General features: G+C 50.4%; 1 protein-coding gene across 2 annotated transcripts in view; it reads left to right on the forward strand.

The window, feature by feature from the left end:
- Positions 1-18,314, forward strand: part of LOC142291362 (connector enhancer of kinase suppressor of ras 1-like) — a 42,511-nt gene that overhangs the window by 1,149 nt on the left and 23,048 nt on the right. For both annotated transcript variants that reach the window (XR_012750462.1, XM_075335832.1), the window contains exons 3-4: positions 3,594-3,796; positions 7,704-7,788. Coding sequence is in view for 1 of the 2 variants with exons in the window: in XM_075335832.1 (XP_075191947.1) it covers positions 3,594-3,796; positions 7,704-7,788 (288 nt within the window). In the remaining variant the exon portion in view is untranslated. The remainder of the gene's footprint in view (positions 1-3,593; positions 3,797-7,703; positions 7,789-18,314) is intronic.

The raw sequence follows: 18,314 nt of genomic DNA on the forward strand, positions 1-18,314 counted from the left end.
CAGCTTCCTAAATCTGGAGTTATTCCTTTCTCAGTGGGTGCCCGCCAAAAGCGGGGTGCTGCTGGACTGGAGTAAGCGGCCCTGGAACCTCTGAGGCATGGACATTCTAAATCCCTGGTGAGCCAGCGGAAGGGTGAGACTCGGTTGCCTGTTACATTTGTGTGTTTTGCTGGTTGTGTTATGTGCCGTTAATTGTTTGGGGATCCAATAAAGTCTAATTATTGTGGTTCCCTCACCCTGTGTTGTCTGAGTAGTGTTACGCCCACGGTTAAGGAGGCCGGCGTTCAGTTGGGATGAGCCCTGAGCCACGCTGTCTTTCTAAAGGCGGCGGGTTTTAGTGGACGAGAGCACCCACTGAGCCCCGTGTCTCCACAGGGTGCATGGACGTATCCGCCCAGCCGATGGGGTGCAGCGGTATCCGACACACCTGGGCCCTGGTTTCCGAGTGGGTAGGAGCACCTACCGTCACACCTGGGCCCCGGTGGCAGGTGCTTGTACCCACTCGGACACCGGGGCCCAGGTGTGACGGCAGGTGCTTGTACCCACTCGGACACCGGGGCCCAGGTGTGACGGCAGGTGCTTGTACCCACTCGGACACCGGGGCCCAGGTGTGACGGCAGGTGCTTGTACCCACTCGGACACCGGGGCCCAGGTGTGACGGCAGGTGCTTGTACCCACTCGGGCACCGGGGCCCAGGTGTGACGGCAGGTGCTTGTACCCACTCGGACACCGGGGCCCAGGTGTGACGGCAGGTGCTTGTACCCACTCGGACACCGGGGCCCAGGTGTGACGGCAGGTGCTTGTACCCACTCGGACACCGGGGCCCAGGTGTGACGGCAGGTGCTTGTACCCACTTGGACACCGGGGCCCAGGTGTGACGGCAGGTGCTTGTACCCACTCGGACACCGGGGCCCAGGTGTGACGGCAGGTGCTTGTACCCACTCGGACACCGGGGCCCAGGTGTGACGGCAGGTGCTTGTACCCACTCGGACACCGGGGCCCAGGTGTGACGGCAGGTGCTTGTACCCACTCGGACACCGGGGCCCAGGTGTGACGGCAGGTGCATGTACCCACTCGGACACCGGGGCCCAGGTGTGACGGCAGGTGCTTGTACCCACTCGGACACCGGGGCCCAGGTGTGACGGCAGGTGCTTGTACCCACTCGGACACCGGGGCCCAGGTGTGACGGCAGGTGCTTGTACCCACTCGGACACCGGGGCCCAGGTGTGACGGCAGGTGCTTGTACCCACTCGGACACCGGGGCCCAGGTGTGACGGCAGGTGCTTGTACCCACTCGGACACCGGGGCCCAGGTGTGACGGCAGGTGCTTGTACCCACTCGGACACCGGGGCCCAGGTGTGACGGCAGGTGCTTGTACCCACTCGGACACCGGGGCCCAGGTGTGACGGCAGGTGCATGTACCCACTCGGACACCGGGGCCCAGGTGTGACGGCAGGTGCTTGTACCCACTCGGACACCGGGGCCCAGGTGTGACGGCAGGTGCTTGTACCCACTCGGACACCGGGGCCCAGGTGTGACGGCAGGTGCTTGTACCCACTCGGACACCGGGGCCCAGGTGTGACGGCAGGTGCTTGTACCCACTTGGACACCGGGGCCCAGGTGTGACGGCAGGTGCTTGTACCCACTCGGACATCGGGGCCCAGGTGTGACGGCAGGTGCTTGTACCCACTCGGACACCGGGGCCCAGGTGTGACGGCAGGTGCTTGTACCCACTTGGACACCGGGGCCCAGGTGTGACGGCAGGTGCTTGTACCCACTCGGACACCGGGGCCCAGGTGTGACGGCAGGTGCTTGTACCCACTCGGACACCGGGGCCCAGGTGTGACGGCAGGTGCTTGTACCCACTCGGAAACCGGGGCCCAGGTGTGACGGCAGGTGCTTGTACCCACTCGGACACCGGGGCCCAGGTGTGACGGCAGGTGCTTGTACCCACTCGGACACCGGGGCCCAGGTGTGACGGCAGGTGCTTGTACCCACTCGGACACCGGGGCCCAGGTGTGACGGCAGGTGCTTGTACCCACTCGGACACTGGGGCCCAGGTGTGACGGCAAGTGCTTGTACCCACTCGGACACCGGGGCCCAGATGTGATGGCAGGTGCTTGTACACACTCGGACACCGGGGCCCAGGTGTGACGGCAGGTGCTTGTACCCACTCGGACACCGGGGCCCAGGTGTGACGGCAGGTGCTTGTACCCACTCAGACACCGGGGCCCAGGTGTGACGGCAGGTGCTTGTACCCACTCGGGCACCGGACCCAGGTGTGACGGCAGGTGCTTGTACCCACTCGGACACCGGGGCCCAGGAGTGACGGCAGGTGCTTGTACCCACTCGGACACCGGGGCCCAGGTGTGACGGCAGGTGCTTGTACCCACTCGGACACCGGGGCCCAGGTGTGACGGCAGGTGCTTGTACCCACTTGGACACTGGGGCCCAGGTGTGACGGCAGGTGCTTGTACCCACTCGGACACCGGGGCCCAGGTGTGACGGCAGGTGCTTCTATCCACTCGGACGCCGTGGTGCACACAATGAGTATAGACTCTGGTGTGTATTATTCATTGCTGGTGCCTATGCACACTGATAGTCTTATTTCCCCTTTCTATCTACAGTCATGGCCAAAAGTTTTGAGAATGACACCAAAATTATATTTTCACATGATCTGTTGCCCTCTGGTTTTTATTTGTGTTTGTCTGATGTTTACATCACATACAGAAATATAATTGCAATCATATTATGAGTACCAAAAGGTTATATTGACAGTTAGAATGAGTTAATGCAGTAAGTCAATATTTGCAGTGTTCACTCTTCTTCTTCAGGACCTCTGCAATTCTCCCTAGCATGCTCTCGATCAACTACTGGATCAAATCCTGACTGATAGCTGTCCATTCTTGCATAAGCAATGCTTGCATTTTGCCAGAATTTGTTGTTTTTTGTTTGTCCACCCGTCTCTTGATGATTGCCCACAAGTTCTCAATTAAGATCTGGGGAGTTTCCAGGCCATGGACCCAAAATCTCTATGTTTTGTTCCATGAGCCATTTAGTGATCACCTTTGCTTTATGGCAAGGTGCTCTATGCTGGAAAAGGCATTGTTGGGCGCCAAACTGCTCTTGGACAGTTGGGAGAAATTGCTCTTGGAGGACATTCAGGTACCATTCTTTATTCATGGCTGTGTTTATAGGCAAGACTGTGAGTGAGCCGATTCCCTTGGCTGAGAAGCAACCCCACACATGAATCGTTTCAGGATGCTTAACAGTTGGCATGAGACAAGACTGGTGGTAGCGCTCACCTCTTCTTCTCCTAATAAGCTGTTTTCCAGATGTCCAAAACAATCGAAAAGGGGATTCATCTGAGAAAATGACTTTACCCCAGTCCTCAGCAGTCCACTCCCTGTACCTTTTGCAGAATATCAGTCGGTCCCTGATGTTTTGCTGTTAAGCTGATCACTCTTTATGACATTCTGGAGTATATGCAAATTACCATTAGAAAAACTTAAGCAGTAGACTTTGTAAAAATTAATATTTGTAGCATTCTCAAAACTTTTGGCCATGACTGTAGTTGTTTCTTTCTTTTCTAGCACTATGAGCTGCACAGTGAGACGCTGAGGTCCCTCACTGACAAGCTGTATGGAGTCTCGCAGTCCTTGTCCTCGCACATCCTCCTCCTCAGGAAGGCTTCTTCACTGTCCCAGGCCCTGGCTCTGTCTCCCACCCAGAAGCAGCTGGCTTGTATCATAGACATCGTCTCTGCAGCACGAGGCCTCTTCTCCTGGCTTAACAGGTATTTGGGGGGGTGAGGAATCCTAAGAATGAGGGGACTGCACTGGCTCCGCACTGCTTTCCCTGTTCTGCCGTGGTCCTTGGCTACCGCTGATTAGAAAGCCATGGCACAGAACTGTGGAGGATTTTATACATTACTTCCCATATACCTGCGCTTTAAGAGGTCACTCAGTGATACCATACTACACTATATATATAATGAGGACCTAATGTGATATTATTATCTAAAATATTTGTAAGGTTCTGCAGAATATGTTGGTGCCATAGAAATGAAATCAATGTTATGCGTGGCCTAAAAACAATCCATATACTAAGCAGAAAGGAAAAACCATGCCCATAAAATCAACCTGATCTTCTGTTTCTGGGGAGGGGGCTGGCTTTTCATCTACCAGTTATAAAGTGGTTGTCCACTACTCGTACAACCCCCTTCTAATTTTGGGTTGCTGGTGAGAGTGGCATAAAACTGTAAAAAAAAAAGTCATCTAGAATAAAAGCCTCAACCTGTTATATACCTGTGTCTGCCATCTTTTCCTCCCTATTGTTAGTCTCTCATTGTGCTCTATGATACTGATGTGTTGTAGAATCTTTTTTATTTCTTTAGTAACTCCTGCTAATTTACCAGATTGGTTACCGGAGTCCGGAGAGTTTGGCATCCCAGAGGTCACCGTAGTAACCTGCCAGATGTAATACTCGGCTGCATTCTTGCACAGATTATCTCAGCACTAGAAATTTCAGGCACAGCTAGATTTTGTCATCCATAGCCAATGCAAGGTAGTATGGACTGTCCTACATTATCGGGTGTCGACGGGACCCTGACAGTTTATTAACTCCTTACTGCCTTGTGGTGCCATAGTACATTGATTGCAGGTCGGGAGCGAAACTCCGTTCATCTGAACATAGCTTTATATTCAAAAAAACTGTTCCTTTTCATCTATACACAAAGTACTGCAGCCATATACAGGCTATGTATACACACTGCTGCTTTTTATTCTATTCCGTTGCTTCTGAAATGTCTTTTTTCTTTTTAATTTCTTGGTTTGGCAATGGCCGTGTTCAATTAGCTGCCCAAGTCCTACAACACAGTAGCAATGCGGGACAGGAGCGATGCCACTAGCATTAATTGTGGATCCTGGCTGTATGATACAGCCAACACCTAGGACAGAGCCTAGTACACTGCTGCTGGAGTTGGCCAGGGCAGAAGTAGGTTAAGAAAACACATGTAAGGGAATATATTTCACCCATTCCTGCCTGTTTGTTTCCTTTCTTCAAAAATATCTACTTTTAGCTTTGAAAGGGCTCATGTATTATAGAATGAATTGTAGATTTGAGTGACGCCAGATCAAATCAGTGGCACCTTTATCAGTGATTGTGTAAGGGCCCATATGTTCCCTGCTATCCACCCCCACACAGTATCCACAGCTGATGGACAGTCCACAGACATGGTCTTGGGGATAACAGTTGCTTTAATATAGCAGGAACAAAGCAAATCAATACGGAATATATGTTTCACAGTCTCTCGTGGGTAGGCCATGGCAAATACAGCTTGGAGTTGAGTGCTGAAGTGCAATTAGGGTACTGAAGCTTTAAGTGCACGATTTGTTTCAGAATTAATACTTTAAGGTGGCTTTACACACTGCAACATCGCAAACGACATCGCTGTAACGTCACCGGTTTTGTGACGTAATAGCGACCTCCCCAGCGACATTGCAGTGTGTGAAACACATCAGCGACCTGGCCCCTGCTGTGAAGTTGCTGATCGCTACAAATCAATCAGGACCATTCTTTGGTCCTTTGTTTCCCACTGTGCAGCATGATCGCTAGAAAGTTTCAGTGTGTAAAGGGGACTTTACAGCGACTTTGTTAGCGACTTCTCTTTCAAAAAGCTGCTTTACAACGTCCCCAATGACTAGCTAGGTCGTTCTGCAGGTCCGGATCGCTGTTGCGTCGTTGGCCAGGTTTGCCTGTTTGACAGCTCACCAGCGACTCACCAGAGACTTTAGGGAGATCGCTATTACGTCACAAAACCAGTGACGTTACAGCGATATCGCAGTGTGTAAAGGGGCCTTTAGGTTCAGAGTCTCTTGAGTTTAGAGGGTAGATATAAGATTGTACAGACCTGGAGTCCTGGGGTTAATTTCACTGCTAGTTCAGACACGTGCAGTACTTGTAAGAAAATGAAGACAGTTGCCCAGCGTGCTACGGGGAGCGGACGGCTGGTGCGTGGACAATGGCATGAAAGCCACTAATATTGCAGTGGGGCGGGAGACCCTCAAACTTCCCCAATATGCATGCAGTAGGGTCTGGTATATACTCAGTATGCCCTACTGTCTGAAGAGATGCACAATGTCAGGATAGGAAGCCTTCAGCATATTGGCTGCAAAAATCAGGAAATGATGAAATTCTAGGCCTCGGGCCTAGGAGGAGTCTTGTGGTGAAGAGATTCTCCACATAATGTCTTCCCTCAGAGGAGACTCAGCCAGAACCAGCTCATTCCAGTTGTTTCTAGACAGAGGCTGGAGAATAGCTCCACCTATTGAGCCATGTGACCAAGAACTAGCCAATAGGATAACACCCAATGAACACTTCAGATTCTTACAGTTTTCACCAGTAGATGGTGCTAGAACACAACAAATGAAAAATGCTTTACTTATAACATATAGCATAATATTACATATAAGTAAATGTACTTAAAGAAACAGACACAATCTGGACCGGGCCACTACAATTGCTGCAGTTTAGACCAGGGTGGATTTGATTTAAATCTAACTGATTTTAATCACGATTTAAATCACGATTTAAATCACTAGTCAGTAAGGCTTGATTTAAATCAGTGATTTAAATCAAACTTTCTACCTAAACTAGTTCTTGCTACTTTAACATGCAAGTAGATGAAGATTTTTAGAATCACTTTTTATATTACTTTTATCTCCCCAGTTTAATGGGTTAATCATTCATATTTGGACACCACTGTTCTGTTGTACTTAGGAAGGAGAAAAATAATCCTGACCTTAATAACAATTTAAATAGATTTATTCAACTGAAACAATAACAACATTACAGCATAAGTTATTTGCTTAAACAAACATCCATGTTTGTTAACTAATTTGGCTAAACAAAATATATATATATTTTAAGAAACTTAGACTGTCAGCCCAGCCGACACATGAAAAACTTAAATACTACTGTCCCTGCTGTCCTCTGTAGCTCACTTGTCGTCATCTCCGCACTGGAGGATAATGGGTTCCTGGTCACTTGGTTTGATTTTTCCCAAATGTTTAGCAGTTTAAAGGGATTTCCCCATCCAAATCCACAAGTCGACAGTTGCTGTGAGGTTTCTACGATGTCGGGAACCACGGTTAGTTATTCCAAGTATGTGATATGTATACTCCCGGCCGAATCTGACTATATGAGTGCAGCCTCACTCAATACGCTTGCATTTAGTGAGGCTGAGCCCATCTAGTTGGATTCTTGCATATCGCGTAGTCGAGAATCCAGCCAGTGCACAATAGCTGAAGAGTTGTGGATTTGGATCTGACAACCCTTTTAATGTGTGTTGCTTTTTCTGATCCACCTTTTTATGGATCTGTAATCACGCTTCAATATCATAGCAATGTCAAGACTGCTGCATCCTTTTTAAGACTTTTGACAATTTTGAACTTTTTCGAGTCAGTTACAGCTCTTTGGCCCATTTTGTATAAAGGGTGTATATATCCTTAGGCCATATTCTCCCTCATTACATAAATACACATCACAGGATCCGCTTCATGCAATTTGCATTCAACTATATTCAGCTTAAAGTTGGAAAATGTGTATAAAAATGATATGGTCAAAATCCTCACTAGTCCAATAATTCTGCAGTGTGTTATTGTATACTTTGTGTATAATTACATTGTGAATTCTATCTCCAGGTATCTGTTCACACGCCTGAATGACTACTCCGCTAGTCGGGATGTTATTGCTCTGTGTGTAGAGCTGGCAGAGCTGCTTCATAAGGTATGGAATGGGAATATTTTCTATATATTTCACCTTCACTCAATGTTTTTGAGCTGTTTATAAGGAGACACAGACTCCCTTTTATAGTGCCAGCCTGTAGTGGCGTTACGTATTCAGATGTGACCCTTGCAGGATCTAATTGTTTGACCAATGTCTTTCCTGAGTATGAACATATATCTGTAAATATTATCTTTTAATATACAGTATTGTTTTTTATAATGGAGACAAAATAATCCAGGTTTCATGTTACAGTAATTATTAAAAGGAATTTTTCACACCTTTTTTGAAGGTCAGAATGCAGCTGGAGCGGACAGCAATTTTTGTGTTGTCTTTTGTGTCTCTGTGGTGTAGTTTTTGGGAACGTTACATTTTAAAGGGAACTTGTCACCAGATTTGACAACTATAATCTGTGGCCACCATCACGCTCTTATATTCAGCATTCTAATTGTCTGTATATAAGAGACCAGGCTGCTGTATAGAATGTAAAAGTCACTTTATAATACTCGCCTAACGGGCGCTGCAGTGCAGACCGGTCGGATGGATGTCTCCATTCTCTGTTCCATTCCGGCGCCGCCTCTTTTGGCCATCTTTGTACTCATTCTTCTGAAGCCTGGGTGCATGACTCATCCTACGTCATGCACGCTATCCGGCACTGAGGTCCTGCGCAGGCGCACTACAATACTTTGATCTGCCCTGCTCAGGGCCAATTCTGACGCTTTGCCTCAGTGCCTCAGCTCTTTTTGATTGCCCTCGTGTGGTGGCATTTGGGTTGATGGTAGTTTTGGATGGTGTCACCTGTGTAGTGTTAGCTGGTATCAAGCCCTGGTGTTAGTAAACGAGAGGTGTCTATGAGACACCCCCAGTACTAACCCAGTAAGTGAAAATACTTACACTTTCCCTGGTTCACCATTTTATTTAAAAAAAAAAAAATCCATGCAGGTCCGACATAGTCCAGGGAAGGATACATAAAAGAGAAACATAAGACACTATCTTTCCTTTATAACTTTATTAGCAAGCAAAGTTGCCTGCTCTGACCTAGTCCAGCGGTTCCCACGACTTTGCTCAATTACGTGGATGAAATGCCTAGAACCTCAGATTACCAAAGATTACTTGGAACTGCAGAACAAGGCTCCATACGCTTTGAGCAGCAGCTAATCCTGAATCAAGTAACATACCATGAGATCCAGGACACTGATGACCGGTGACATCAGGATCATCACCGTTAATCACTGTGATGAGCGTTGATATTCCTGACGTCATCAGTGTCCTGGGTCTCGGTGCGTAGCATGAGCTGGGACTGGCTGCTGCTCAAAGCCTATGGCGCCTCATTCTGAGGTTTCATTACCTTTGATCCAGGTAATTAGAGAAATATTGTGGGAACGCTAGACTACATGGAAGCGTGGAACTTTGCTTTCTAATAAATTTGTGAATGAGTCTTTAATTTCTCTCTTGGGTCTTTCAGGTTTCCATTTGTGGACTACATCGGAATCCTTGGTCTAATACACAGCTCTCAATTACGAACACTAGGGCTTGATGACAGCTGACACTACACAGCTGACATCAACCCCCACTAACATTACCTCGATTGCAATCGGAAAGAGCCGAGGCGAAGCGCCAGAATTAGTGCTTCTATTGTGATGTGCCACTTCTGGGGCACCTGCGAGTTGGTATTTTTAGGCTGGGAAGGGCCCAATAACCATGGACCTTCTCACCCTGATAATATCAGCCTGCAGCTGTCTGCTTTACCTTTGCTAGTTATCAGAAAAAGGGTGGGGGAACCCCACTTTGAATGAATGAATTAAAAAATCATTCATTCATTCATGCATCAAAAACGGTCCACTCTCTCCATCTATTATTTGTAGATCTGACAGATAAAGATACTCACTTCTCCAACGATTGATGTAAAATTCCTTTATTTGTACATCAATTCAATGGCATATACATATTAATACCATTTAAATGGGTGAATGTGTAGAATGCCAAAAACAGACCCAGGACACAATGTAAAAAACATTATTTTCTGAATCACACCATCACAGTGGTTGTATAAATAATATTTAACGCAATATAATAGCAATATAAAGCGAAAAGAAAGTCAACAGGGTGTGTGTGAATAATTGCTCTTAAGTGTGAAAGTATTGGAGTCTCACAAAGGGAGAACTTAGCCAGTGCAAACAAATGAGCAGACCAAGGTGCATAATCAAGTAATAACCACACAACCATTATAATATGTTTAATACAACTGTAACCAGTGCAGGAGAATAGTTACCACAGGAATGTGCCCCGGGGATGCCCAGGGGCAATTTGACACTAATATTGAAACGGATGCCAAATAGGTTTTTATTATCCATATCTATAGCATTCGCTGCTGTCTAAAAACCATGGAAAATGTGTACAAAAATGCAGCAAATCCGCAATCCTCTTTAGGCCCTGTGCGCACTGGAAAATGGAATTTTCTCAAGAAAATTCCGCAGGCACTGAAAGATTACCACGCCCGCGGTAAAAAACCGCGGCAAACCACACCCAAAAACCGCATGCGGTTTGCCACGGTTTCACCGCGGTATTGTTCGCGGTATTGCCGCGGTTTTGACGCGTGCGGGTTGGTACATGTGCTTTATTGCATTCAATGTAATAAAGCACATTGAAAAAAAAAAAAGAAAAAAAAAATCATTTCCTTCTTAGATAGTAGATGGATAAAGAGACAGAAGAATAGAGGGATAGATAAACAGATAGATAGATAGAGGGATAGATAGAGGACAGATTGCTGCATTTCCCACGGTCGGCAGTGAGTTCACATTACCGGCCGTGGGAAATGACCGGTAATTACCTCTGCTGTCTCGCTGCGAGGCTGCATTCAGCAGTGTCTGTGTCAGTCGTGGATGGATGTAAGCATCGCAGGACGTGGATTACGCCGGAGCTTTGTTTCGGGAGGGGTTAATAAAAGGGATTTTTCGGTGTGTGTGTTTTTTCACTTTACTTACGGGTTGATCATGTCAGCTGTCTCATAGACGCTGCCATGATCAAGCCTGGAGTTAATGGCGGTAATCCGCCACCATTAACTCCTTGTATTACCCTGACTGCCACTGCTACACGGCGGCAGGAAGAGCCGGGGACACGCCGTTACTGCCGCATAATGCATGCGACAGTCCCGGGGCAGCTGCGGCTGATATTCTCGGCTGCGGGAGGGGGAGTGAGGCGGGGGACATTAACCCTGCCCCTCTCCCTCTCCAGCCTGAGAATACCGGGCCTCCGCTGTGTGCTTACCTCGGCTGGACGGTAAATATACAGCGGAGCCCACGTGCTTTGTTTTCTATATTTCCGTTTGCTTTCTATGTGTGTTCTATGTGTCTGTGTCTGTGTTCTATGTCTGTGATGTCTGTGTGTGTCTGTGATCTGTGTGTGTTTACTCTCTGCTTTGCTTCCTCTTCCTGTAATGACATCACTTCCCTGCAAAACCGCAGGCAAGCGATGTACATTACCGGAGGTAAACCGCGAAATACCGCAGGGAATAACGCAGGAAAACGCAGTGAACCGCACATAATTTGCTGCCTGCGTTATTCCCTGCGGGATTTCACGATTACAATGCAGTCAATGGAGTGAAATACCGCAGCGACGTGCGGAAAAGAATTGACTTGCAATTGTTTTTGCTGCGGGAATCCCACAGCAAAACATGCAGCTGTCAAAATCCGCCTAGTGCGCACAGGATTTTTTTCCCCATAGGTTTTGCTGGTGATTCACTGCAGAGATGTTTTGAACATTTTCTGCAGCGAAACATGCAGCAAATCCGCGGAAAATCCGCGGCAAAATCCGGTAAGTGCGCACAGGGCCTTATAGTTGCGTTTTTATATAGGATTTTTTTAATGTCTTCATTGAAGTCAGTGCGTGATCAAGCGCTGTAAAAATGCTGAAAGAATTCACATGCTACAGGTTTTTGTTTTGTTATTTTTTGTACCAAACCTGCAAGCTACAAATTAGCAGTGTGTGTATGACACTTGAAGATTCTCATTGATATTGCTGGCATCAGGATTCCCTTCAAGTTTTGTGACAAATCTGCACTAACAAATGCATAAAAATAAAAACACATGAGCACACAGCCTTAAAGTTTGCTCAACAACATTTAGACAAGCCTGTGAAATAATGGGAGAATTGAACTCTTTGGATGCCATAATGCCATAATACACACCATGTTCAGAGGCCAAAAGGCACTGCATATCACCCCAAAACACCATACCAACAGTGAAGTTTGAAGGTGGGAACATTATGATGTGGGGCTGTTTTTCAGCATATGGCACTGGCAAACTTCAAATAGTTCAAGGAAGGATGAATTGACAAATGTACGGACAAATTCTTGATAAGAATCTGCTTCCATCTACCAGGATGATGAAGGTAAAACAAGGGTGGATATTTCAAGATGATTCCAAAAACACAGACATGAAACTCTCAATTTGTTTCAAAGGAAAAGAAAAAAAAAAAAGCTGCTACAATAGCACAGCCAATGACTGGACCTGAATCCAATCGAAAATTTATGGAAGGAACTAAAGCTCATAGTTCATAGAAAGAGCCCACAGGACCTTCAGACTTTGAACAGTTTTTGTGCAGGAGAATGGACCAAATCACACCTGAGCAATGTATGCCCCTAGTTTCTAGTTTCTCCATATGGGAGGCATCTTGAAGCTGTTAACACAAACAAAGGCTTTCGTATGAAGTATTAAATGTCAGTATGTAAAGTACTTTTCCACCTTGTCACTTCTGACATGTCTCTCAAGTTTTGTAATTTATGGACATTTATGGTTTTATTTCTTTGCCTATTTGGATCGGATGGGTTGTGTGTGTGTGTGTGTGTGTGTGTGTATATGTCACGCTCCCCGGGTCCTCACCCCCGTTCCCCGGCTCACCTGCCACGATCTCCGCTTCCCAGTCACCGGATTCCGTCCGTCCCAGGGCTCCGGGCCCCCGATCCCGGCGCCCGACAGCTTCCCTGGACCTGGCCGGCTCCCCTGCGTCCTCCTCGCAGCCTCCTTCCCTGGCTTCTGGCACCCGGGCGGCGCGCATGCGCATTAGGGCGCGCGCGCGCGGTCACTGACCCTTTCTTAAAGGGCCAGCGTCCATTAACAGGAAATGAGGTTGCACAGGTACAGGGTATATAGGGGGTCATTGTCCAAGGGGGCGGGGCCTGATCTTCGTGTTCCCTGAGCTAGGAGTCAGGTCTCTTGGTGTTTATGTGCCTGTACTCACCTATCTGTCTTTATAGAGCCGTACCTGCCTCGCCATCCAGTCTGCCGTGTCCTGATCCCCGCACGCTGTCCGTCTGCCATCTGACAGTCCGTACCATCCCGGATCCCTGCGGTGACCCGTCATCTTGCTCCAGAGGTTCCGGACCCCGCCTGATATCACCTCGGCCTCCGAACCTGAGCTACGTCACCAAGACCACCTTCTGTGACTCCGTGGTCCCTGGGACTCCTCCGCTGCCTTCACTTGCACGGACTGTTCTACTGCCCATCAGTGCTTCAGCTGCCGGACTCCCTACCACCATCTCAGAGAGTTCGGTCCAGTGGATCCACCTCCTGGGTCTGCCCGACCGCCCGGCCGTGACAGTAAGATCAGGCCATGGATCCCGCTGCTGCACTAATGGCCCTGCAAGAGGAACTCCAACGCCAGCGTGAAGTCCAGACCCGCATGCTGCAATTCATGACCTCCGTGGACACCCGCCTGTACACATTACAAGCATCAATGACGCCTGCGGCACCCAGGTCCCCCGCCAGGCAAGCCATGGCTCCCGTACCAGTGGCAGCCTCTTCAGATGCTTCCCGACTCCGTTTGGCGTCACCTCCTCGGTATGCTGGAGATCCCAAGACCTGCAGGGGCTTCATAAACCAATGTTCCCTTCACTTCACGCAGCTGCCACATCTGTTCGCCTCCGACCAAGCCAAGGTCGCCTTTATAATGTCCCACCTAGAGGGCGAGGCGCTGGCGTGGATGAACCCCTTGTGGGAGAAGGAGGACCCCATGACCAAGGATCTTCAACAGTTCCTACAGGCCTTCCGCAGTACCTTTGACGAGCCAGGACGCGCCTCTGCCTCTGCTTCATCACTCCTCCGCCTACGTCAAGGGACACTGACGGTGGGTCAATACGCCATCCGTTTCCGCACTTTGGCTTCAGAACTCGGGTGGAATAATGAGGCCCTAACAGCCGCCTTCTGGGAAGGACTCTCGAGTCGCATCAAGGATGAGTTGGCGGGTCGGGACGTGCCCTCCACCCTAGATGCACTGATCGCCCTAGCAACTCGTGTGGACATACGGTTTCAGGAGCGCTCCAAAGAGCTATCTCGGGAGAGACGCCCGGTACGGCATTCTCCTCCTCCGCAGAAGTCCTCCGTTCCTCAGTCATCAACAGCTGGGATTCCCGTCCACGAGCCCATGCAGATCGACCGAGTGCGGCAGTCTGAACGACGTCGAGCAGAGCGGCTCGCCCAGGGCCTCTGCTTTTACTGTGGTGAGGACACCCACCTGCTACGCTCCTGTCCAGAGAGGCCGGGAAACTCCAAAGCCTAGGGTTGGTAGGAGAGGCCACCCTAGGTGCTGGGACTCTCTCAGACCCGGTTATGTGGACTGTGCAAGTGTCAACTGGAGAGACGCGGTTCACGGCTGAGGCCTATCTTGATTCCGGGGCAGCAGGCAATTTCATCCAGCAAGCCACCGTGGATAAATACCAGGTGCCTGTTATCCCACTCAACAAGCCCCTGGTGATTGCCTCTGTGGATGGGAGACCCCTTTCTGACACCATCTCCTGGACCACCAGGCCGGTTGAACTGCGCATCGGTGCTCTTCACACCGAGAACATCGTCTTCTACGTCCTTCCGCACATGTCCCATCAGATCCTGCTGGGCCTTCCATGGTTACGGACTCACGAACCATCAGTCAGCTGGGGCACTGGCGAAATCACCCGCTGGGGTGCTTCGTGTCATGAGAGATGCCTAAAATCCACACAACCCATCCGACGACCTCCGGTTCCTGAGAACCTACCGGGGCTGCCCTCGGCTTATTGGTCCTTTGCTGATGTCTTTGATAAAAAAGAATCCGAGGTACTGCCGCCACATCGCCCCTACGATTGTGCCATCGACCTGCTCCCTGGAACAACGCCACCACGAGGACGGATATATCCTTTGTCTCCAGCCGAAACAAGGGCTATGTCTACTTACATCTCAGAGAGCCTGGCTAGGGGATTCATTCGGAGATCCTCCTCTCCTGCTGGAGCAGGTTTCTTCTTTGTCAAGAAAAAAGAGGGCGATTTACGTCCCTGCATCGACTACCGGGGTCTGAATCAGATCACTGTTAAGAACAAGTACCCTCTGCCGCTCATCCCCGAATTGTTTGACCGGCTTAGAGGAGCCCGTCTGTTCACCAAGCTGGATCTTCGGGGTGCTTACAATCTGGTGCGCATCCGCTCTGGTGACGAATGGAAGACCGCGTTTAATACGCGCGATGGACATTATGAGTACTGCGTGATGCCCTTCGGCCTGTGTAACGCTCCTGCCGTCTTCCAAGAACTGGTGAACGACGTGTTCCGAGACCTCCTCTACACCTGTGTGGTAGTATATCTAGATGACATCCTTGTCTTCTCTCCGGACCTCCCAACCCACAGAGAGCACGTACAGCTGGTTCTACGACGACTAAGAGAGAACCGTCTGTACGCAAAGTATGAGAAGTGTGTCTTTGAGCAGTCTTCTCTCCCCTTTCTGGGGTACATCATCTCTGAGACTGGACTGCAGATGGATCCCAAGAAGGTCTCCGCCATTCTCAACTGGCCTCCCCCTTCTGGACTGAAGGCAATCCAACGCTTCCTGGGATTCGCCAACTACTACCGCCAATTCGTCCCTCACTTCTCTGCTCTGACTGCTCCACTTTCCGCTTTGACTAAGAAAGAGGCAAATCCAAAGGACTGGTCGCCTGCGGCCGACGCCGCGTTTGGCTCTTTGAAGCGGGCTTTTGCTTCCTCGCCTGTACTTCACCGTCCGGAGCTAAACCGCCAGTTCACCTTGGAGGTGGATGCCTCCTCCTCAGGAGCCGGAGCAGTGCTCATGCAGAAGTCCTCCTCCGGGAAGATGGTGACTTGCGGATTCTTCTCCAAGGGCTTCTCAGCGCCTGAACGCAACTATACCATCGGGGACCGAGAGCTCTTGGCAGTCAAACTGGCACTGGAGGAATGGCGCTACCTCCTGGAAGGTGCAGTGTATCCCGTGATCATCTACACGGACCACAAGAACCTAGAATACCTGCGGTCCGCTCAGCGACTGAACCCACGGCAAGCCAGGTGGTCCTTATTCTTTGCCAGGTTCGACTTTCAGCTTCACTTCCGACCCGCGGACAAGAATGTACGCGCTGATGCCTTGTCCAGGTCTTTCATGCCCATGGAGCAGGAGGAAGAGACTACCCAACCCATCATCTGTCCTAGCAACATCATTCCGGTGGCCCCTGTCACCCTAGCCCAGATACCGCCCGGGAAGACCTATGTCTCCGATACCGACAGGCAAAAAGTGTTACACTGGGGTCATGCCTCAAAAACAGCCGGGCATGCTGGTCAGAAGAGAACATGGGGTGCGATTGTACGCCATTACTGGTGGCCATCCCTTCGCACGGACGTCGCTGCTTTTGTCTCTGCCTGCTCCTCCTGTGCCAGGAACAAGACGCCCAAACACTTGCCCCATGGCCGTCTTCTGCCTTTACCGATACCCTCAGTCCCGTGGCAACACATAGCAATGGACTTTATTACGGACTTGCCATTATCCTCCGGGCACACAGTCATATGGGTCGTGGTTGATCGATTCTCCAAAATGGCCCACTTCGTTCCTATGGCCGGACTGCCCTCTGCTCAGGAACTCGCGGAAGCCTATATACATCACATCTTCCGCTTGCATGGCTTTCCATCCCACATAGTGTCCGACAGAGGAACTCAGTTCACCTCCCGCTTCTGGAGGGCTCTATGCAAACATCTGGGAGTGACTCTGGACTTTTCTTCTTCTTACCATCCTCAGTCTAACGGCCAAGTGGAGAGGGTCAATCAAATCGTGACCTCATACCTACGTCACTATGTCAACGCCCATCACGACGACTGGTCCTCGCTTCTGCCTTGGGCTGAATTCTCCCATAACCACCACGTCAGTGAGTCATCCTCCGAATCTCCCTTCCATGTTGTTTACGGACTCCAGCCCGCCGTCCCATTGCCTATATCCCCTTCCTCGGATGTCCCGGCTGCTGATACTGCAGTTCGTGACTTTGCTACCATTTGGGACTCTGTCAAGGCGTCCCTTGGGCGCGCTTCCCAGCGGATGAAGAAACACGCTGACAAGAGACGTCTGGATCCTCCGTGTTTCTCTCCTGGAGATCTCGTCTGGCTTGCCTCCCAGTACATCCGCCTGAAGATACCATCCTACAAGCTGGGTCCTCGCTACATCGGGCCGTTTAAAGTCCTCAACAAGATCAATGAGGTCTCCTACAAGCTACAGCTCCCGGCCACGATGAGGATACCCAACTCATTCCACGTCTCCCTGCTCAAGCCGGTTGTCCTTGGTCCCTTCTCCGCTGCTGCCAGTCCGGTCCCTCCACCTATTGCCGATGACGACATCTATGCGGTAAGGGATATCGTGGCCATGAAGACCGTACGAGGTCGACAGTTCTTCCTGGTGGACTGGGAAGGGTATGGTCCTGAGGATAGGTCCTGGGAGCCCAGGGAGAACGTGGGCACTCCTCTTATCCGTGCCTTCATGTCCCGGTTGCGGGGAGGGGGGCGTGGGGGGGGGGGTACTGTCACGCTCCCCGGGTCCTCACCCCCGTTCCCCGGCTCACCTGCCACGATCTCCGCTTCCCAGTCACCGGATTCCGTCCGTCCCAGGGCTCCGGGCCCCCGATCCCGGCGCCCGACAGCTTCCCTGGACCTGGCCGGCTCCCCTGCGTCCTCCTCGCAGCCTCCTTCCCTGGCTTCTGGCACCCGGGCGGCGCGCATGCGCATTAGGGCGCGCGCGCGGTCACTGACCCTTTCTTAAAGGGCCAGCGTCCATTAACAGGAAATGAGGTTGCACAGGTACAGGGTATATAGGGGGTCATTGTCCAAGGGGGCGGGGCCTGATCTTCGTGTTCCCTGAGCTAGGAGTCAGGTCTCTTGGTGTTTATGTGCCTGTACTCACCTATCTGTCTTTATAGAGCCGTACCTGCCTCGCCATCCAGTCTGCCGTGTCCTGATCCCCGCACGCTGTCCGTCTGCCATCTGACAGTCCGTACCATCCCGGATCCCTGCGGTGACCCGTCATCTTGCTCCAGAGGTTCCGGACCCCGCCTGATATCACCTCGGCCTCCGAACCTGAGCTACGTCACCAAGACCACCTTCTGTGACTCCGTGGTCCCTGGGACTCCTCCGCTGCCTTCACTTGCACGGACTGTTCTACTGCCCATCAGTGCTTCAGCTGCCGGACTCCCTACCACCATCTCAGAGAGTTCGGTCCAGTGGATCCACCTCCTGGGTCTGCCCGACC

Source organism: Anomaloglossus baeobatrachus, chromosome 2 (genome assembly GCF_048569485.1).
Source record: "Anomaloglossus baeobatrachus isolate aAnoBae1 chromosome 2, aAnoBae1.hap1, whole genome shotgun sequence".
In the NCBI taxonomy this organism is placed as follows: Eukaryota; Metazoa; Chordata; class Amphibia; order Anura; family Aromobatidae; genus Anomaloglossus; species Anomaloglossus baeobatrachus.